Source organism: Adiantum capillus-veneris, chromosome 19 (genome assembly GCF_014529385.1).
Source record: "Adiantum capillus-veneris isolate H3 chromosome 19, ASM1452938v2, whole genome shotgun sequence".
Classification (NCBI taxonomy): Eukaryota; Viridiplantae; Streptophyta; class Polypodiopsida; order Polypodiales; family Pteridaceae; genus Adiantum; species Adiantum capillus-veneris.
In genome coordinates this window covers 50645656-50668818 of record NC_140949.1, presented here as the reverse complement: position 1 = coordinate 50668818, position 23163 = coordinate 50645656, and the positions used below count along the sequence as shown (strand labels likewise).

The 23163-nt window shown below is 43.8% G+C and overlaps 1 protein-coding gene across 10 annotated transcripts in view; it reads right to left on the bottom strand.

Annotated features, from left to right (window-relative positions):
- LOC147433997 (DNA-directed RNA polymerase IV subunit 1-like) overlaps positions 1-23163 on the bottom strand; it is a 170184-nt gene that overhangs the window by 14917 nt on the left and 132104 nt on the right. For 6 of the 10 annotated variants that reach the window (XM_086490628.1, XM_086490631.1, XM_086490626.1 and 3 more), the window contains 6 exons: positions 12653-12819; positions 2496-2785; positions 2236-2409; positions 1928-2068; positions 1213-1517; positions 985-1099 (listed from right to left, as the gene is read on the bottom strand). In XM_086490628.1, coding sequence (XP_086346754.1) covers positions 985-1099; positions 1213-1517; positions 1928-2068; positions 2236-2409; positions 2496-2785; positions 12653-12819 — 1192 coding nt within the window. Of the gene's footprint in view, positions 1-984; positions 1100-1212; positions 1518-1927; positions 2163-2235; positions 2410-2495; positions 2786-12652; positions 12820-23163 lie in introns of those variants that run through there. The other 4 variants (XM_086490627.1, XR_015185333.1, XM_086490632.1 and 1 more) reach the window with 4 other exon arrangements.

Here is a 23163-nt window from a genome sequence, read left to right as displayed (position 1 = left end):
ATCCTATGGGATACGATGTGCTATTGATTAGATTCCCATATCATCGCATCAACTAGAGATTGATATCCGAAAATTAACCAGCATTGGTCTTCTTCTTCCCTGGCTTCCGCCTAAAGCTTTTTAAGTCTCGGCCTTGTCTTCCTCCTTAGTGGGACAATGTGTTGATTTATGTCCCTCTTCTCCTCATGTGAAGCACTTGCCCTGCTTAAACCATTCCAGCATCATTTCTTGAGCAGTATTGGAAATCTGTCCAAACTTCCTTTTTCAGAAAATCTGCTTCTTGTCAACCTATTTCTTGTCCTCCGACTTTTGTTGCTCCTGAGTTTGAGACTGCTCCTTGGTATAGTCTTCTTAATCCCAAAAGTCAACTTGCCTATGAGTAGTACATACCCATCTTGTGCATCTGCCATAATGCCTTGGATGCTAAAGGCCTTCTGCTTGAGGCTATCCCAGACCTATTGGGGTACATAGGCCTCACACTTAATGACCATATTTGGAAGGGGTGATGCGCCCCCTCGTGGTTACTCGATGTGTTTCCAAAATAGAAACACAAAGAGCATCCTTTGTTTCATTTTTTGACATAAATAGCTTTCCTCCATGCATGTGGGCCATAAACAGTGACCAGTTAGAGACAAATTGAGATAGAGCATCACACAAAGTCCCCTTGTTGCCAAAATGTGTGCCTCACCTCCAAGGTGGTCCAGTTCGTCAGCAAAAGGAATCCTAGTTTGACCTAAGAATAATTTGAGCACTCAACTGACTGTGCATCTTAAAGAAAATGTTTGGAGGCCCTATTTGGGGACGGCTAGTGGTATCAAATGTATAGTGCATATGTAAATCATTCTGCCACTGGATACAGGGATGAAACACATGAGTAATGCACATGGAATCATAGAATAGTACTTATGTCATGCACAATCAGTATTATGCACAAACTTCAGAGTAACTCTACAAGGACTTGCATAACTGCATATACATTCCTACCTTTATTGCAGATATTCCACAACCAGTTTTGGCTTTGCTGTTTGGATGATGAATCAAAACATTTTGAATCAAGAAGTTCATGTCCTCGTCTGAAAGTTCCTCGCCATCATTATACCTAACAGAAAACTCTCCTTACTCGAATCATGCAACTACCAGTGAAACTGGCCTAGTCAAAAGACCATAAAGTATTTAATTTGCACCAAGCCTTTTATAGAGAAAAAAAAATACCGGTGGTGAAGGATTCTTCGGATTGACAATGTGAGCTGTGACCTATTCTCTGTCTTGTCTCTTTCCGTCTCACAAGAATTGTGATGCTCAAAGCCTGGTGGGTACTCGGGGAACCTTTCAGCAGTCTCTTCATTGTTTTGGATTATATCTTCACGTTCAAACTTTTTTGGATTCGGATTAGTTCTCATCCTCTCGCTCAGCTCCACTTGGGAAACATGTGATAGGAAATCCAAAACATCATTCCCTCCGACATAGGACGGCCTTCCCTCCTCTTCAAAATTGTCCTGGAAAGAAGATTGATGCTGCTGCACAAAGAGAGTCAGCCATCCTATCCTGGCTTCGAAGTTATAGACGACATTATGCTAGCACATTCAACAAGGACTCTCAATAACTGATGACGACCAAAACTGCCTGATACAAGAGCTGAACACAGATTGTGATCTTCATAGGTTTAGCACGGTTTTACAAAATTTAAAGTACACAGTGAAGTGTGGTAGAACCTGGAAAACATTCGCTGTATTTGCAACAGATCAATTTCATATAGCGCAGACATTCTAGCTTTGCTTGCTGTAAAGAGGATGAAGTGTACCATTTTATTTTGACCTCAATATACAAGGGAAGGAGGGGGAGGGGGAATGATCCTATCGAGAGTAGTAAACTTTCTTTCAGAACTCTTTGAAAACACAGAACATTAGACAGCTCCATCTTTTCTTACCTGAGATTTTGGAGACCATAACAGATCAAAAAAGGCGCTTTCAGAAGTATCACACTTTCCCCAGATTAGAGATGACAGCATGCCAGATAGCCTCTCAGTTTTCCTTCTCCTTGCAGCATCAAAGTAGGTGCCTCTTGGATTCTAGAATAACACGAAGAACTTTAGCAGAACATAACATGGCATGCCTCCTCCATAATCAACTCCCTTGCAAATTTTTCTAGCTTGCCACTTCGACCTGAGAATTTAGCAGAAATAACGACCTTAACTTCCTTGGGCAAAATAAACTGTCTTGAGTGTCCTCAGCATACCTGAAATGCACCTTCTGTGAAGGGTGCAGATATATCCATCACTTTGTTCCATAATTTCAATCCACTCGCATTAAACGGCAGCACTTGTCCGCTGTGCGTCATGTAATCAGAAATGAGTGAAAGATGTTGGGTTCCTACTTTTCTTCCTAGTTCGTGAGTGCACTGCTGAAGTTTCTGTAGATATCACAAAGCTTGCTCATGATGTGACGTTAAAATAGAAAAGAGAGAGTTCTTAACATTCAGTTGCATCCATAACTAACCTCATAGATGACGGCTCTGGCAGCCTCTATCCCTAGTGAGACATAGACCTCGGAGATACTGTATGGCCTGCTTCGTCTCCAATCAATGCAATCGAATATTTTGTTGCAGGATTCTTTGACAACTTCCCAGGCTTGCCCTCTCTGAGGCATACAGGAGGTGCTCACTTCAACAAAGAGCTCACCAAGTAGTTGATCCTCTTCAGTGGTTGGGAGACGTTCCTTGTCAAATAAAGTTGGCCAATGCTCAAAATCTTTCCAGTGTATACTGGCAGACTTGATCTTCAATGATCCTATTCAAACAACAACATAAAGTATCCTAAGCGGTGATGCTTTATTCAATTCAACAACAATAAACAAAAGATTTTAACAGCATTAGACTTGAAATGCATAACCACTTCAAAATAATCACCCTGGAGCCCTACCAAACCTTATAAATACATGCCATCCTTACAAACTTCATCTCCAACATACTTTCTTCAGGCCTCGAGGTGACCTCACACACATCTACTCACAGGTTATGCACTAGCACTCTGTCAATGGTGACCATTATTTCAAATGCCTTGACCACCTTTTATATTTGACCGCCCACACTAGCTGTCTGCCCCGGACACTAGACACCATCTGCCGATCAACGTCCTAGACTAGGTCCCCTCTCCTATGATGTGGACATAAAAAAGATCACTTTTCCAGTCAACAATGTAATTCACCCTTAAGGGCGGATGTTGAAATAGAATGACAATGTAATGGTGAATTATCTTGTTTACTTTTGAAAAAGGTTCAACTATGTAGACTGATTCACTAGCAACGAGTATTGTTATGGTGAATTATCTTGTTTACTTATCAAAAAGGTTCTACTATGTAGACCGATTCAATAGCAAAGAGTATTGGTATAGTGAATTATCTTGTTTACTTTTAAAAAAGGTTCTACTTCAATAGCAAAGTAGGGGCTCCAATTAGCCCAAAGATCCCCCTTTGTTTATTTCATGGTATCACAGCCAACTTGGCTACTAGATGGACTTGTGCGCACCCTATAACATCGATATTTTATGCTAGATTTTTTTTTTTTGGAAATTACTAAAGAAAGCTATCTTCTTCTCATGAGAGCCTATGAAATGAAAACCAGCCTATCAATCCTATCAGATCACGAGACTATCATAATCTCAGAAATTTTCTTCATTTTCAGCATATTGTAGGCAAAAGAAATTATGAATTCACTCTTTCTTTCTACATTCCCATAGATGCGCAGCGCGGGGGGGGGGGGGGGGGGTTTGTTGGGGTTGAGAGAAATAAAATGAAATGTTATTTTAGATGTCTTCAAAAGGCCAAAATGATCTATGAGACCAAAAGTTTCATCCCAATAGAATCTGATACTATGTCTGGAAGCTACAAAAATAGAAAATGAAGAGAAAATCTAAAATCTAGGTCTGTCATAAATTGATGGGGAGGTGGGAGGAGTAATAGAGCAAACATGGTGAACAGGGTAGGGGGGATGAGAGCTAGAGACTATCATATACATCAGTACATCAGTACACAGGAGGAGTGGGGGAATAGGGGGTAGAGGCTCAAGGTATACAACAGCTCATCTCAAGAGATCAAGCATTGGCCTCTATCGTAGGGTGTCAATGTCCCTTATGCTGAGAAGCATAATAGGTCGTGCTCGATGACGATCAATAACGATTCTGATCCGCATGTGTATGCGTCTCTGATGATGTGAGGATCCTCGTAGCCTGGGACATCTAGCTCGTCCTAGCTGGATAGCTCTATCAATTGATGTCCCCTTTCTAGAAGGTAGTGTCTCCTCTCTATCGTGTTGTTGTTGAGCTGGGACTCTAAAGAAATCCGTGATCTGTCTCTATGTAGACCCTCTCTCAGTGGGATGTCCGTCCACCTCTAAGGAGAGAGTCTCTTTGAATCTGCGCATCTCTGAGAGATATTGCCCCAGACATCTCCAATCACAATAATCCATGACCCTGGCCAATGCTTAAAAGCCCTCTCTGAACAAGTAGTAAAAGCGTCCTCTAATCTCATGTTAGGCCGTACATCGACATATGTAGTGCTCCTCTGTCTCTGGCTCATGCTGGCATACCTAACAAATCCTCTCCTTCAGTGATACTCTCCCGTAAACTCTCTTGTATTTGCATGTCTCTATCAAACTGGTGTGAAGAAGTGCGGATCTGGCCAATGGCACATCGACGCACATCTCAAACCGTGTGATAGGTATGTGTCCATGTTGTTGGGTCGTACTAAGAAACATCATCTGTAGTATGAAGAAAATGTTCCCGGTAGAAAGCCATCTTCGTCCCTAGCGCCTGTGATGGCTCTAGCCACGTCCTTGTAGTGTCCCCTAGTGTCCAACTTGATGAGGTACTGTCTAATGACTCTAGTAATCTCCTGATGTGTGATGGTGAGGGAGGATGCATCCCTAGAGTATTGAAAGGGGAGTATTCTTCTTATGTTGAACCCATGAAGCTCAAACCCTGATGTCATCTAACAGCATGATGTGTCTCCCTCTAAGCTTCCTAGAAGACTCAAGAGCAAGTCCAACATATGTATCTTTGGGCAACGCCAAAATACTCTGGAGAAACGATACTAATCTAGATAAGGCCTCAACTACGATGGCGGTGTTGCTATCCCTACCCTTGTGATCTCATGCTAGACTGAGGCCTTAGCCCTAATCATCCTAGAGATCATGGATATCAGCGGTCGTTCCATTGATCTCCATCCCTCAATGTGTGTCCCGATCTTCTGTGATGAACTAAGTTGGGCCCCATATCTGTACACCATAGAGTATGGCTGATGTGACCAGCATGTCAAAAAAAATTAGCTTAGTCCACGACTCTTAGAACTACACCTGTATACATATCCTCTCTAGTCCGCCCAATGATGCATATCCTCTAGTCAACCTTGCCTCTGCTGCCCCTCTCAAGGAGAAAACGGGCCCACTAAAGACCACTCCAAGGTAGGTATACGAATCCACAGTCTCCTATCCATATAAGAATGTAGGCACTGGCCCACTATGAATTGTTATTGAACACCATGGCCTTGGTTTCCCAAGGTTCACTAACAAACCACTTTCCTGCGCAAAAGTGTGTAAGGCCTCAAGTTGCTGCTACATACCCTTTGGAAAGTCTGCTATAAGCACAATATCATCAGCATACAACAATAGTGATATCCAAGTGCCAACCAATTCGGCTCCTCTGCCTCCTGAACTCCCAATGTAGTCCGAGATCTCATCACTATATAATCTAAAGAGGGTCAATGAGAGTGGGCATCCCTATTTCACCCCTATATTGGAGTGAACTAGCTATAATAAACCTTCAAAGGTCCATACTTGTCCAACCACACTCTCGCAGAGTGCCATAATACCCCATATCAGCTCATGGGATACTCCTAAAGCCTGCGGTCTTAGCATCAGTCAGGTTCTCGGTATCGTGTCACAGGCTTTGCGGAAATCCACAAAGCTGCAATATTTCCTTCTCCCATCTACTCTACCCTCCTCAATGGTAGCTTTGAGAGTGAATATATGATCCAGAGTGCAAAATCTCCTCTGAAACCGTACCTATCTTGGGGCACGTATCCCCTCTCTTTGTGCTCAGAGAGAAAGAATGGCAGCCATAGAGTGTGAGAGCAAGTAAGCACGCTTGGAAGCCAAAGAAAGAAAAGCCGAATTGGATCGTGAGCGTGAAAAAAGACAAGAAAAATTTGATCGCGAGAACAAAGCAAGAAAAGCGATGAGCGACCAACACATGAAAGAGTTGTTGCGACTTTTTTCTATTGTGCAGGCGCAGTTTGAACAGAATCCGGAAACGGAGTCTCCGAAAGAGCACGAGAAGGATTGAGCATCAAGCATCGGCATTTCCATTGTGTTTTGCCACAGCTGATTGATTCAGATCAGAAAGTCAAGTTTCGAATCCATTGTTTGCGTATGTTTGATGAACGGTTTGGCACTCCGTCTATATGTTCATCTACATTGCATGCACAGTCTTTAAAGAAGTCTAGAATTTTTCCAATCACTTTACATCGAATGGGTATGTTCATGTTTTTGTGTTGGAAGTGGTTTCAGGAATCTTCAGCCTCGGAGATTCTTGAAGAAGGTAGACGCATGACTATCGACGAAGTTGAAGCATTGAAGGAGCCACAGATGACTTTGTGTCGCTTTCGGCACGGCCCAAAGAAGCAAGCGTTGCAGACCTTTATGAAGTTCAAGTATTGCATGATCTACGCATCAGGGTGGGCCGGCAAAGAGTCCATTCTAAGATTCCAGATGCTATTGGCCATACAGTTCGGTACCAGTACCTCACTTTGAAAAGGAGGGGATGTCACGCGCACATCTAACCCTAAGTGTACGTGGACAAGCTACTTCATGACATGGGTTCAATTCAGTTAGATTAGGAAGTGATCTGACACTTTTGTGAGTCTGTTTGCAGGCCGTCCATGTCCAGACACTTAGATTAGATGCATATCCTCTGGTTGCACACAATATGACCATTAGATTTCCATCAGAACCCATCAGGAGCATTTTTACAGTGCATAGACCTATTTTCCCTATTTTTGATATTTTTCACTTATTATTTCCAAGTGACTTTTGTTGGGAACTGAGTAGGGCAATTTGGCCAATGATGTACATAAGAAAACCCTAGCGCTAGCAATTCTGGCAGAAGAGGCAGCAGGGACTGGACCTCCACAGTGCACCTTCTCAAGCAAGACCCCCCCAAACTGAAGACCTAGCGTTTTTGCAAATGCATGCCTAGCGGTTTTGAGCAAGAAAGCAGATCAGCCCCAGCGTTAGCAGATTCCCCGCAGCAGACAGTTTTCAGCCATAGCGTTTTTGCATCAGCATAGCGTTTTGCAGATTCACTGCGACGGAATACCAAAAAGCTCTAGCGTTTTCAGTTTTCAGCAGTCAGACATCGCAGAAGAAGTCCCAAACCTCGCAGATCTCACCTTCCCGCAGCAGATCCTCGTCGCACGGTCAGATCCAACGTAGTTTGCAGTTTCAGCCCGGAAAACGCAGATTTCAGCATCTGCGTTTTCAGCGCGTCGTCGTCGCATCGTCGCCATCGACATCATCACCGAAATAGAGTCGAAATTCAGCAGATAAAGATTTGCAGATTTCAGCCATTAGCATTTTCAGATTTCAGGCCGTCTCGTCGTCATCCTCATCGTCGTCAACATCGTAGGCAAGTCCAAGCATTGTAGAGATTTGTGCAATCAATAGTAGACCGCTCTCGCCATAGAGGTGGGACCTTCGGAGGAGGGTTTTGACAACATTCTGGTGTCGTATTCTTCTCTCTCTATCTATCAGTTTAGCACCTTCATTCACAATGTTCACCACTTTGTTTGTGTCCATTGCACTCTCTCACTAAAGGAACGGAAGGCTCTCCCTTCCGTAAGTAAAAGGAACCTTGAGCAGAGTTCGGAGCACTCACCTTGAGCAAAGTTCAACATTCACTTCCGCTGCATCTTACAGAGTGGTCATCCCAGTAGCAACCTCTCTTAGTAACTAAGCTCTCATCTCTTTGAATTCCTCATCATACCAACTCTTCTGGGGCATGTTCTTGCAATGTAGGCTAGCTATTGGGTAGGATGTCGCCGCAACTGCATGTAGAGTGTCAGTGAGGATCCGAGTGAGCTCTCCCAAAGGTCTCCATGGATCCTCCGTACTCATAAGTTTGTATATCTTTGATGTGTAGACTCTGCTCATCTCTCTATAGTATCTTGGTAGCCCTATAGACCCCTCAGTATGGCTACTACTGTAGTGGAACTCCATCGAAAATGATATGGCTCCATAATCTGCTACCATCCCAATTAAATGAGGCTCCACCGTGAGATCCTGGATACATAGGGTTGGAGCCTATTTGGGCTAGCACATAATTTACCGTGCTGGATTCATGTTTATAAGGAAAGCAAGTAAAACTATTGGATGTCGGATAACTCCCTGGGCCATTTAGAAAGGCTAGTTCATGTGTTGTCCCCATCTCCAGTACATATCTCATACTATGTGTACTCGTCGTGTGAGCTGCAACTAAGTCTAAGCTCTATAGTATCTATCTCTATCAACCTCTCCTCAATCATGTCACAAAAGGAAGATTGTTGCTCGGATGTCCTCGCATTAAGGAAGATTACCGCTGGGATATCCCCATCCCTAGTTAGCTTCCATATGTCCTCGTCAAGAATCACGTAGGGTGGCTGTCTCTTGGGCGATGCATAGTGAGATTTGTTGGGAGCAAAATAACATATTGCAATGTACAATGGTCTACCTGTCTCTGCTCTCACATTACCCACAGATATATGGCATCTTCATCCCTTCGTCCAATATGAATGATGGACTGCACCTATTGCCTTACAATGCTCCTCCAAATCCATGCTCTAATGTCACCTCCTCTCTACAAGTAGACTCCCAACAGTATGCCGTCACCTTCGATAGAGTGCTACCCGGTGCCCGGTGTGTCTGAATAGAAGATGATGTCTCTTCCTTTGAAGTTGTCTTCAAAGGGGCTTACATCAAGCTTTAGTGACCCATTATAGTTCCATGCTGCTAATTTAGGCTGGTCCCATACATCTCGCATCGTCATGTGGTGCACCTCTCCAAGATCACCACTCTCCCCGCCTCTATAGAAAGCAATTTTCCCTTTCTCTCTACCTGCTTTAATCTTCAGCATCTTCTCTTGCATGTGCGCTATTTGTGCTAGTGAGATCATCCCCTAGGAACATCCCTCTTCTTGAGTGTTGGTCTTTTCTTTAAAAACTCCTTTTTAGCCTCCAAGGTAGGAAAGCGTATAATGAGTGCTCTTTCCTTCAAGTTACCTTTCCCATCCTTCCCTTTCTTTCCCACTCTCCAAGCCCATGTGTGCGTAGGCTCAGAGATGCTCATTTGTTTCAGGAGCTCATTAAATTCTTCTTCCACATTGTTAGTGTCTTTGAGACCTGTGCCACGGATATGAAGAGCTCTCATCTTCCTCTTTTGCTCCTCCTCCAATGTTACTCAGCTCCTCTGTCAATGAGGGCTGAGTTTCCCCATCCTTTTCTAACTTGCTTTTATATTCTGCAAGTTCACCTTTGAGACCTTCAATCACAGCATCCTTTTCACTCATCAACTTTTCCACATTGAATTTCCATGCTTCAGAAGTGGCAATTGTCTCATCTAACTGCTTTTGCAACAGTGTCTTGGTAACCATGACCTCGGCTTTCATAGCACTTCACGTTTCCTCTTTGAGTGTATTATATAATTCAGTTCTGTAGGTCTGCATGGCAGCAGATACTTCCCTTTCAAAGTCACTCATCATAAGGTTTAGCTCAGCCCTGATTATCATCTGTACCTTTTCATATATATGCTCATCTTTGGTTTTGGACACCTTCACTGCCTGCCCTCAGCGAGCTCGGTGAAGCTTTCCCTCAGCCTCTGTCGTTGGAAAGTCTGCTTTACCTTGGTAAACAAGTTGAGGACCTCACATGTTGAGACCTGATCCTTTTCGAGCTCGCCTGCACAGCCTGCGTTTTCCTGCACCCTCCGCCTTCATGTACCCTGCTGTCCTGCCTGCTTTCACCCATCGTATTGCCCAGCCCCTGCATCCCGAGCACTACCACAGCCCTTTGCTTTCCAGCATTACATAGCCCCTACCTGCTGCGCTTTCCTTTTACAGCCAGTCATTGGTGCACTTTCAAACCACACAGCCCACCTCGCTGCACATTCTCTGCCCGCCCTCAATACTCGGCCTCACACCTGTTCTGCACTTTCACAGCTCTAGGACCTCATTCCCCGCAGCCCGCTGCACATTCTCAGCCCACTATATGCGCAAAATGCATCACCCTACCACAGCCACCTCACTAATTCACACACACACAGTTATTCATACACACTTCCACACTCAGTCTCAGCAGGGATAATTCACTTGCCGAGGAATTCCAGTCTACATTGGAGAGAGTCGGTGCTGGTGATTCATGAGCCTTATAGGTTCTAGCACTCTGGTAAGCCACACTATTGGCAGGGAATCCCAATGGGTCCACCTTCAGATCCTCACACTTCTGCTATTGCTATACCAAGAGCTTGATAAGGCTCTTGAGGTTATTGTAGTCCCTTCATGTTCTTCAAACAGAGATGATATTTCTCTAGCTATCCTTATGACATTGTATGAGAAGAACTTTCCATCTCTTGTAAGTTGATACGAATTTTTATGATAGGAGCTCTAAAAGACACAGAACCAAGAAGTAGTTCTCTCCAGCTTTGGGAAGACCAATTGATGATGCAGCCTATCGAAACCCTTGAACAAGAGAGGATGCACACATATGTTGGTACATAGCACAAAAGACCACGTGCCCAAAACTTCCTCCCCTTGGGATTTGAGTTCACAAATGGCTACCCCTAGCTTACCAGATGTTGCCAAGACCAAGTAGATTTCCGTCGCAAAGAAGTACTTCCAAAAGATCAAATCCATCGCAACAAATTGCTGTTTTTCTTTGTTTCCAGCCCATACACATCGTAGACAGGGCTGATCTACGAGAAGGATATTGAGAAAACGCCTTTCCGATGAGTAGGATTGGGAGAGAAGGTTCCCTAAACAGAGTTCTCTTTCAAGGAGTTGTTTTTTGAGTTCCAAATCATGTCAGGTGATGCTTTTCATGTTTAGATTGTTTGGTCTATGATTGTTTTTGGTTGCAAGTGTTCTCCCGTGCAAGAGGGAGCAGGAGAAGGGGAAAGCGATAGCCTTTTCTCAAGAAAAAAACTCTAAGGAGCAGAGTGAGATCAGCCCAAAACATTCCATACCCTGAGATTGGGAATAGATTCAGAAATCTGAGAGTTGTAGGCTCTGGAGTTCAGAACAAGGAATAGAGATTCCCGACAAGGGACATTGCATCCAAGAAAAAAGGATCGAGGCTATAATCTCTACTGGAAAGGATTTTTTAAGTTTTTAGTTTAGAGTCGGGAGAAGACTATTGGGCTGTCATGCCCTGAGACTAGATTTACCCTTCCAAAGTTGAGGGCATGCATGTGTGTCTGTCCGCGCCCAAAGCACATGCATAGATGTGTCAATGCACGTTCTTATGAGATCATTTATGCATATGATCCTACGTTGTCCATATGGATCTGTCTGTGTCTATGTGCATGCATGTCTACGTGCTGGTGTGTAGTGATTGGTGATGCACGTCGTACATATCTGTTGTCTGTCTACTGTGCTCAAATTGAGTCTAGGCCCTGATGTTCTATGTGCCCCATGTGGTTACCTATCATGGGTCTGTGTTATGTGCACCTTGTTCTTGGAATGTTAACTAATCTAGGCACCAAGTGGATTATGTGATCTTATGTCTCACATTGTAACAAATGTAAACTTCCACATAAGAGAGGGAGATTGCAAGATGAGAGCATAAGAAAATAGGAGGATTAAATCAAAGTAAGAGAATACTGAGAGGTCCAATAAAGTAAAGGTGTGTCCATGTGGATCAATGACATGTAAAGTAGATGATATAACTTGCCTATTTCACAAAGGCTTTTCTTAATGCAAAATCAACTAAAATTTCAAGCATCTTTGGTGTACAATTCCGCATTGATGTCACTTTATTCATCTCTCAACCTTCTCTACTGTTATATTGAATGCTCCTCTTACTTTTAATCCATAATCATCATCTTTTTGGCCTCTATCCCTAGATATGGAAGCTCCTTTAAGCCTACTCTAAATGCTAATGACGGAATTTAGAAACAAAATTTGAGACAAAATTCATTATTCTGAATAGTTTTTTGTAAAATGCAACAATCAAGTAGTTTGTAACTCCAAAGAAGCTCAATAGCTTTGAGCCTTGATTTTTGTTTAAGTTTTACTTGAAAAAGTGGTTGCAAATGCCCAACAAGTACTGTTCACCTTTATGGAATCTGCTTTTCATTACACAAGTTCAGACCCATGCAAACTGTCTGCATGGGCAAAACTATTGATAAGGGTGGAAATGTGAATGTGCTGTGACATGTGTGGAGAGTGAAGAAATGAAGAGTCCTGTTGTTCGGAAGTCCAGATTCCAGCAAAAGGATTTCTTGCACTGAAATTCAGTTGGCAGATGTGTACGGGCAGCAACTTATCCCAGCTATTCAAAAGTTCTGCCTAGAACGATTATCACATTCAATGTGCCAAAAAAAGATTCACCTTTACAGCTGCAGTTATGTCACTCACCTTTAATAGCTGTTTTCAGGAGCAATGGAAGAACAGAATGCTTTATGAGATTTAGTTGATCTAAAAAGTCGTTGCCAAATGAACTTTCTTCTTCTTCTCTGGGATCTTTATTGAGGTTGAAGCTGACATTTATGCAGACTTCATTCTTCTCACAGCTGGGACAGTCACTGCAAATAAGCACAAAGGTCTAAGGTGGACTCCACGATTTTACGATATTAGTAGTTCATCCCCCCCTATAACATCACCGAAGAAGGCAATTGCTTACATCAGAAATGTTGTTGATACATCTTACTTTGCTTAAAATGCAACATGTACATAGGTGCACTTGCAATGTATAGAAATTAGCTTTACATGAACAAGGCCATACAGCATATCTAGGAAACATACGCAAAGAAAACCCACAGGCTCCACAAATTGCGCAGTGACACAAAAGAAACATGATACATAGGCCACATCTTTGGCTCCAACAAAGGATGTGGATTTGGTGCTTACAATCGAGTCGATTGGACCTTTATTGAACGAAAATGCTCAGGATGGACTTTTAAAAGGCTTGGATTAGGGGTGTTCCCGTAAGAGTTTTATCTCCTAGGTTTTCCTATCTAGATCTTGTGAGGGAGGACTTCTTTGTGGCTGTGCCCAGTCTTGTGAGGCTTTTCTTGAGTCTAGGCATCACGGGGCTTTCCCCAAGTTTTGTCCGGTGTATCACTTGAAGAATTTTTGTTGGGTGCTCTATTTTCATGTTTTTGGCCCTTCATATTCCCATTTATTTGACATGAGTTATTGAGATGTGGATCGGGGCATTATGTTACTTCTCTATATAGGGGGGAGTTGCCCATTCTGGCAACGTAGATTTGTGAGCCTTCTAGTCTCTCTTGTGATAGCAGAGTTTTCTCCTGTTGGGCTTGACAGTAGATTTATGAGCCTTCTAGTCTCTCTTGTGATAGCAGAGTTTTCTCCCGTTGGGCTTGACACTCTGGTGACTCCAGCTATGCTCTATGGAGTTTAGGTATGGGGACCCTCAGTAGACCACCATGTGTCACAAAGTGATGACATGGCTGCCCGATTGCTAGGGTTTGATGACATGCTGCAAAAACCCTAAAATCTGAAATCCTAATTTCTGCCAGAAACCCTAACTGCTGGAAACCCTAATTTCTGCTGGAAACCCTAATTCCCTGGCGGCAGAAATGCCACGTGGCAGTAGTACGGACGCGGGATTTGCGGCGGAAATCACAGGCTGTTGACGGTAGCTTTTGACCTTGCTTTTCTCTACGCAATAATCAGAGAGAGAGAGAGAGAGAAAGAAACTTTGCTTTATTTTTGAAACTCAAGAGAGTTTGTGAGAGAAAAGATCCTTTGCTTTGTTTTCAGGCTTTTGATTTTGAGCTTCTGGGACTCTGCTTTTGGCATCCCTTGTAAAATAACTAAGTGATTTGGGCTCCCACTCTGCAGAGCATATGGACGCACAGTCTGAGAGTGAGACCCGATCCACTCTTGTACTCTGAACACTGATTAATACAAAAAGAAATACCAAAAGGGGCGCCAGTCTCTGGGGCCAATATCTCTAGGCACGGAACTCTGCCAGGCGAGTGCAAATCTATTGTGAACTGTGAACTGTTTTGAAGTGGTTATTTGGTGCTATCGTGATTGATTCTTGATTTGGAGGGTCCAAGTTTGTTACAGGGGTATCAGAGCACGGCCGATTTCTCTTCTACGGGAAATCCGATCCCAATTTTTTTTTCCGCGGCACCTATGGCTTCACGCAAAGATCAGTCGACTCCCTCTGCATCCGAAGATGCGGGTAGGGATCACAACGAAGATTCCGGCAGAGAGTATGGCCCGCCTCGGCCTACTTAGGCGGAGCAACGAGAGATGAAGCGTCGTCAATTGATCGGCAATGCAACAAAGATGATCCTCAGTTTTGCAAAGGATCCAAAATTGGCAAAATATATGAGCGAGACTTCTTTTCAAAGTGCACGACCATGGCAGAAAACCACAACACCACCCCCGAAACCCGCTCTCAAGAAACCTTCTGCTCACAAGACATATTCAGAGAAGGAATTAGAAGAGGTGGTTGATGCACGGATTCCTCAACTTTTTGACGCGCAGAACAAAGCTAAAAAGCACGGCAAAAAGCAGAAAAAAGGCACTGACTTCCCAAGTTATTTGGCTCGTCAGTCGACATTTGATAAGGCAAAGAAACAAAAGAAGCGTGTTTGATTTGAAGGAGTACCCAGTTCTTCTTCGTCTTCTTCTTCAGACAATTCTTCTAGCTCTTCAGATTCGAGCGAAGAAGATAGAAAAGGCAAAAAGCGAAGCAAGAAACAACGCTTCGGAAAGGGCAAGAAAAAGGCAAAGAAGTCTAAATCTCGCCCAGTGAGTGACAGTTCTACAGAGGATTCGTCTACAGACAGTTCAGACTCTGACGACGGCAATTTTTATGCGAAAAAGAAGAATTTTTATAAAGCCAACCAGTATGACTTTCTAGAAGATAAAAGCAAGAAAGTCCGAGAGTTTAAGGAAGGTGGACAGTCGATCAAATTTGACACTTTTTCAAGATATAACGATGCTTCGAAGGCTTTGTCTTTTATACAGCAGTTTGACATCGCTTTCGTGGGAGGACGCTACTCAGAGCACTCCAAGATTCGGAGAGCTGCCTCTTATTTTAAGGGGAATGCTCGAACTTGGTGGTCCACGCTTCTATTAAACAAGACAGCGCCAGTTAAATGGCTGAAACTCAGAAGGCTTTTTATTTCTTCTTGGCTCACTCGAGAGTGTGAACGCGACATACATACTGCTTGGAACCATCTTTGGATGACTAAGAAGGATACAGTGGACACTTATTGCGAGAGATTCTCGAGCTCTTTTCTGACCGCCTCTTCATTTAAGAAGATCTTGTTCAAAGAACAGATTGAGCGGTTTACCTTGGGTCTTCCTACAGAGATCCGAGATCACTACTTAGAACAAAAGTCAGCTTCCATTCATGAGCTGATGGGTCATGCGAAATGGGGTTTTGCCATTCACTCATGCAGTTTGACCTACCCCACAAATGAAATCATGACGCAAAGGACAGAACACACTTCAAAAAACGAATGTAGAAAGAGGAAAAGTAACCCAGAAAAGAAAGAAAAGGATGCACGACCCAAGCTCACTCCTCAAGAGAGAGCTCTCTACATCAAGGAGGGGAAGTGCCTTGGATGCGGGAAAACTGGGCATATCTCCGAGAAGTGCCCTAAAAAGACACCGAAAGAACAGAACGACAAGGACGATGAAAGGTTTGAGAGTTCGAGAGCAACTGAGAAACGTGGAAGAAAAGGCAAGATGAAAACAGGACTAGTTCCAGATTGCGTGGGTACTGACCCCAACATGATGGACAAGAGTACAAAACTTTGCCGAGCTTGGGGCAAAGTAAAAGACCAAGAAGCCCTCGTCTTCTTTGATAGAGGAGCCAAGGCCAACTTCATTTCACCGGAATTGGCGGCGCGGCTCGAGATCACACCCGATCGGATGGGCCCACTAGCAGAGGCAGTTCTAGCGGCACCCGGCAAGGACATAGCCATTACGCCTATCATTGGCAAACTTCGGTTACATTGTCAGGGGTATTTGGGGCATGAGGACTTCTACATAATGCCTTTGGAAGGTTGTGATGTTCTCTTGGGAGTTCCCTGGTACCACAAGAACAACGCCATGGTCGACTATCGGGTGAGAAAAGCGACTTTGACCACAGAGAAGGGCAGAACCATTGTACTTGATGTAAAACTTAAGGGCGAGTCTGTCCCTATTGTATCGGCTTCGACCAATTCAAATTAATGAAATCCAGTCTGTTTGTTTACTTGATCTTTTTGCACGAGTTGAATGATGAGGATAGGACAAATATGTATGAACCATCTTCTTCCGATGACCAAGAGAGATACAGTGGATGCTTATTGTGAGAGATTCTAGAGCTCTTTTCTATCCGCCTCTTCATTCAAGAAGATCTCGTTCAGAGAACAGATTGAGCGGTTTACCTTGGGTCTACCTATAGAGATCCGAGATCACTGCTTGGAACAGAAGTCAGCTTCTATTCAGGAGTTGATGAGTCATACGAAACGGGGCTTTGCCATTCACTCTGGCAGTATGACCTACCCCACCGATGAGGTCATGACACAACGAGCCGAACAGGCTTCAGTGAATGAAAGTAGAAAGAGAAAGAGCAACCCAAAAAAGAAGGATGCACGACCCAAGCTTACTCCTCATGAGAGAGCTCGCTTCATCAAGGAGGGGGAGTGCTTTGGATGCGGGGAACATGGACATATCTCTGCGAAGTACCCTAAAAAGGCACAGAAAGAGCAGAATGACAAGGACGACGAAAGGCCTAAGAGTTCGAGAGCAGCTGAGAAACGTGGAAGAAAAGGCAAGATGAAAACAAGACTGGTTCCAGATTGTGTGGGTAGCGATCCCAACACCATGGACGAGAGTACAGAACTTTGCCGAGCTTGGGGCAAAGTGAAAGACCAGAGGCCTTGATCTTCTTTGATGGAGGAGCCAAGGCCAACTTCATTTCACTGGAATTGGCGGCGCGGCTCGAGATCAGTCCGGATCGGATGGGACCACTTGCAGAGGCTGTTCTAGCGGCACCCGGTAGGGACGTAGCCATTACGCCTGTCATTGGCAAACTTCGGTTGCATTGTCAGGGGTATTTGGGGCATGAGGACTTTTACATAATGCTTTTGGAAGGTTGTGATGTTCTCTTAGGGATTCCCTGGTACCACGAACAATGCCATGGTCGATTATAGGGCGAGGAAAGCGACATTGACTACAGAGAAGGGCGGAACCATTGTACTTGACATTAAACTGAAGGGCGACTCTGTCCCTACTATATCGGCTTCGCCATTTCTAAATTAATGAAATCTAGTCTTTTTGTTTACTCCACCTTTATGAAAGAATTGAGCGATAAGGATAGGACAAATATGTCTAAACTTGATAAAGAACGCCAAGATTTTCTCCACTCTCATTCCGATTGCTTCTCAGAGGGCCTACCAGGCGAGTTACCACCTGCTCGTCCTGAAGATCATACCATTGATCTGATACCTGGAAGCACACCACCGAACCGACCACCTTACCGTGTGAGCCGAGCACAGAATGAAGAGATTATGAACCAAATGAAAGACCTCTTGGAAAAGGGTCTTGTCCAGCCTAGTACTTCACCATATTGCTCTCCAGTGGTGTTGGTTTTAAGGAAAGAAGGATCTTGAACAATGTGCATCGATTACGAAGCTCTCAACAAAATCACCATCAAGAACAGATTTCCGACTCCTAGGATCGATGATATACTCGACAGATTACAGGGATCCTCGTGCTTTAGCAAGATTGATTTGAAGAGTGGATATCATCAGATCAAAATCGCGCCGAGAGACATCTACAAGACAGCTTTTTGGACGACTTTTGGGTTATTTGAGTTTTTGGTGATGCCGTTTGGCTTAACCAATCCTCCTGCAACATTTAACCGGATGATGGATAGGATTTTTCGAGAGTACAGGCTATTTGTTGGCACTTTCTTTGACGATATCATTGTTTTCTCCAAGAATGAGGCAGAACACACAGATCATCTGCTTCGAGTCTTTCAGGCATTACGAGATCACAAGTTAGTGATTAATGCAAAGAAAAGTGAAATTTTCCTAGCAGAGATACACTTTTTGGGACACATTGTCTCAGCAACAGGAGTGCAAATGGATCCGGCCAAGATAGAGACTAGCCGTGATTGGCCCGATTTGAAGAATGTCCATGAAGTTAGAAGCTTCTTGGGACTGTGTTTGTACTACAGGCGGTTTATTCGAAAGTTTACAGAGGTTGCTTCCCCTTTGCATATCTTGACACGGAAAGGAGTCTCTTTCTCGTGGGGACCCACAGAGGTGACTGCCTTTCAAAAATTGAAAGAGAAATTGACTACGGAACCAGTTTTGACTTTGCCGGACTTGCAAAAGTCATTTGAAGTATATTGTGATGCTTGTGGTCGTAGTCTGGGTGCGGTCTTAATGCAAGAAGGCCATGTCATTGCTTACGAGAGTCGATTGTTCTCAAGGCCGGAGATGACAACACAGATTTATGAGAAAGAGCTTTTGGCGGTTATCCAAGCTCTTACTCAGTGGCGGCATTACCTACTCGGAGCAGATTTTACTGTCTTTACAGACCATCAGAGTTTGCGCTACTTCTTGTCACAGAAGCACCTTTCAGCAAAGCAGATGCAGCTGGCGAACATCTTGTCACAATTTCACTTCTAGATTGTCCATGTTCAAGGACAGAAGAATGCGGTGGCAAATGCTTGTCTCGGAAGCCGTTGGTTCTGGCTATTTCCGCGATACATCATAGGAGCTTCAAGGATATGGTCGATCAGTATGCCATAGATACAGATTTTGCAGACGTTTTCACACGGATACAGGATGGGGAGACAATAGCGGGATATTCCATTCGGGATGGCTACTTGATGAGAAGAACCATGTTGTGCGTTACACAGCCGTTGAGGGAAAAGGTTATGACTGAATGCCACTGTCCACCTTTTACGGGTCACCGCGGCATTGCTACCACCAAGAAAGGGGTAGAGAGATACTTCTTTTGGCGGAAACTCAAAAAGGATGTGGAAGAGTTTGTGCGCAGTTGCTTAGTATGGTAGAAGGTCAAGTTTGATAGGCATAAAGCACAGGGATTGTTATAGCCTAACAATATAAAATACATTCGGATAAATAGGATTGATCACTTATTACTGAAGCCTGAGGATATAGAGAGAAATAAATAGAGAGAGAGATAGAGAGTGAGAAGATCCACACAGTAGTGGGGACCAGAAGATGGGTTGGTCCACCCCCCGTAATAGTATCTTTATTACTGAGGAGAAGTCTATACAAGCACTTGAACCGAACGTATTACCACGTTCGTTCTAGAATAAGACTTGATGGTTCCCGGAAGCCTCAGCTTCCGATTCCTAGGGCAAAAACCTATTCCCAGGAACTTCCGTTCCTTATTCCAATTCCTCGAGAATCAAGGGTCTCGCCTCTGGTCTCACCTTCCAGACTCAAGGCATGACATCCTTGCAACTCTCTTTTAGAACTCTATTTCCAGAGTCCTCTTCCCGCAGAACAACTCTGCTTTCCCAGACACGAACTCCTTACTTGGGAATCCCAACTTCCAAATCACAACTTGAGAGACTACCTCTCTTCGATCCGTGGATCTACTTCCCAAACTCGGGTACGAAACCCCTGGGCTGATCTGGCTCTAGTTCCTCAGAGCGCTTTTTTCCTACAGAGGCTCATACCTTCCTCTGATCCTACTCCCTCACTAAGAGGAAGTACACCTGCAAACAAATACTCAGAGTTCATAACATGAAAATCGTTACCTTCAAAGTCTCCATGCTCGAAACGCAACTCCGTTCTCGAAAAGCAATTCCCCGGAAGAGATCTCTCCATAGAAAATCCTCTCTTCCAATCCTACACACAAAAGAGGTGTGTTATGCCGTTCCTTCTCATAAATCAGCCCCGTCTACGACGTTTAGGGGCTGAAATCAGAGAAAAAACAGCAGCTTGTCGCGATGGAAACACGATCTGTAGGCACTTCTTCGCGAGGGAACTCGCGCACTGGGTCTTGGCGACATCTGGTACACTTGGGGCAGCCATGGGCATCACCGGCAACGTCTTTTTTACGGCTGAAATCTGCAGCAGCATCTCCTCCTTGCAAAGATTGGTCCTCCCCTCTGAGTGGGGGCATGTGATGCTTTTATAGCTCCTAGCCACGGGCACGAATAGCTGCTCGCGTAGAGATCGCAGCCGTTTTTTTTTTTTTTTTTTCAAATTTTTTTTTTCATTTTTTTTTTCAGTTCTGCCATAAAAAGAGAGAGAAACCGCTGGCTGATCTATTGCCTTATTTATCAGATGGCTGCCCACTTATCAAGTGGGCGGCCGGCGTATTTAAAAAATAGTATGAACCTGCCCAAAAACTCAATAAAACCTTATAAGTTAAAAACAATGCTTTCACAGCACTTCCCAGGCGTCCCTGGATGCAATCACATGCACAGTTGCAATTTAGACATAGACTTCCTCGCGGGAAAGCATCTGCTTTCCCAAAAAGCAATCCCGCTTTCTCAGAAAGCATTTGTTTTTCCTCAAAGTTTCCTCTGAACCCATCTTCATTCAAGTGCTTGCTTTTTCCTTGTGCACAATTCTAACACAGTTCGGAATTTCCTCCCGACTATGGATATTCCCTTTCCGATGCACCCGTCACCCACCTTGTGACGCATCAGGAATACCCATCACCTAGTCCTTTCCTACCGAACTTACGGTACAATCTCCTTCAGGATGCTCTATGTCACCCATCCTATTACGCATCAGAGATGTCCGTTCCCGGATGGTCGGATACTTCTTCCGGATGCTCCCTGTCACCCATCCGATGTGATGCATCAGAAGTACCCGTTCCTGGTGGCCTTACAAATATTCCCTTTCACAGTGCTCCCGTCATTACTCTGAATGACGCACTAGGAATATTCTGTACTCGGATGTCTCTAGTGAGAAAAACCCTCTCACTTAAAATTCCAATAATTCATTTAGAATTATTTTTCCTTGGTGTTCCAAGCGAGAAAACCCTCTCACTTATAAATCCAATAATTCATTTAGAATTATTTTTCTGTCAGATAAAGCCAATTTGGCAACATCCCTCTCACTTATAAATAGTTGCCTCAACTGTAGAGGTCCAACTGAACTGCCAAGGAGAAATCGGAAAAATTCCAAATCTTGCTCAATGGTGAGTTGAGCTAGTCCTTTCTCAAAAGAGAACTTAAAAATTAAATTAAACAAAAATTCAAAAATCCAATAATTCAATACTTAGCTTACCGGTTCATGTCCTTCCTCTAGTACCTCGAGGATATCCTTCACCAATCATCAAACTTATGAGCCGTGGAAGAACTCGTCACTCGCGTCTTTCCAACAGATCGAACATTTCCTCATTCGAGAGTCTGTTAACTCAATTCCACCTTCTGAATCCAAAAAGAATAATCCTCCTAGAAATCAATCTAGGTATCTGTCTTTGTGCATAATCCTACGCTGTTAGTTTAGAGGGTATTAAACCTCTTGTGTCCTCCCACATAGGGAATGCTCAAGTCATAGAGCATTAAGCTCGGTGTCTTTCTTTCACAATTTGCGATCACCTTAAAGAAGGTTCTTGTTTCGGGCCGTCGCTCAACGTAGGCGAATAGTTCCAATCCGAAGATTCCTTGTGCACGGCGGCGCTTCCTTCCAATCTTTTCCTCCTGCAAGTTATTATCACCAGCAGTGTTTTCCTGAAGCCCATTAGCGTCTCTTCCTTGCAGAGGCCATCCTTGCAAGCATCTAGGACTCCTCGCAAAATCTTAGGCAGATAAAATTCTAGCCATATCATTCTGTGAACACAAGTTCAAACTCGGCCCACTTCAGGGCGAACACGCTTTAGATCTCAATGATGTTCTCCCATATGTGGTTAAGGTAATTCTTACCATTTTTCAAACGGTTGGCGAATTTTACTCTTACGAACATAATAGTTCGAATTTATTCCAGCAGCGTGTAAATGCTACTTGACCTGCTCATGGAGAAACATATACCGCAACCAAAAGTTGCTACTGTAATGGTAATAGCACATAGCGTACTCAATGATCAACGACCATAAAAAAACCTCTTCTCCGTAGAGAAACTCAAATTCCTTCTACCGAACACATCTCAAATAGAGATTCCCGTGTCGGAATATCCTTGACGCAAAAAGGCGCTCAAGAGAGTATAACAAACTCTCGTCCAGTTCCTTGGCATAGGTCTGCATCTTCCTGTGTTATCCATGTACCCAAAGGTGTACATAAGTTTCAGTGAGCCTCGGAAATTTCCTTTCCTTCGATCCTTAGAGCGAAGACGCTCAACTTGACGATCCCTTGGCTCGATCTTAGAGCAAAACCTGCTCATCAATAATTCTTGGATTCCTCGAGCACAGGCTGTAGTCGTCGCTGATTCCTTCCCTCGTAAAGAGAGTGTTCATTCACTTATGCGAAAAGCACTACCATATCTTCCCTTACCGGGTAGGTGGTGTGGGCTTAAAGAGTACTCAAGCTTCATGAAAGCTTTTCTTTGCTTGAAAGCTCAGAATGGTTCCTTGATAATTTTCCTACCCGCAGTAGGAGGTAATCTATTCGAGAATTACCGGATACCAGAATCCAGATCAATAGTTGACCTTCCGGCTAGTTGAACAAACCAATTCATCTTAGAAAACAATGTTTCAAATTGATCCTGCTCTCATAAACACTCGAGAGTGAGTAGTCCCGGTTAGACATAACCATACCTCGTGCAAAAGAGCAAACAAGCACAATGCACTTTATGATTTCCGCAGAGATGTAACTTTGCTTGAAAACCTGCCCTCTCACTTAAAGTTCAAGGGTCTTTTATTCAAGAACTCAGGAGTTAGATTGAATTCCCTTACTCCAAACTTTCTATGTTTAATGGTTCCCGTCCCACTACGGGGATTGGATTCTATGTACA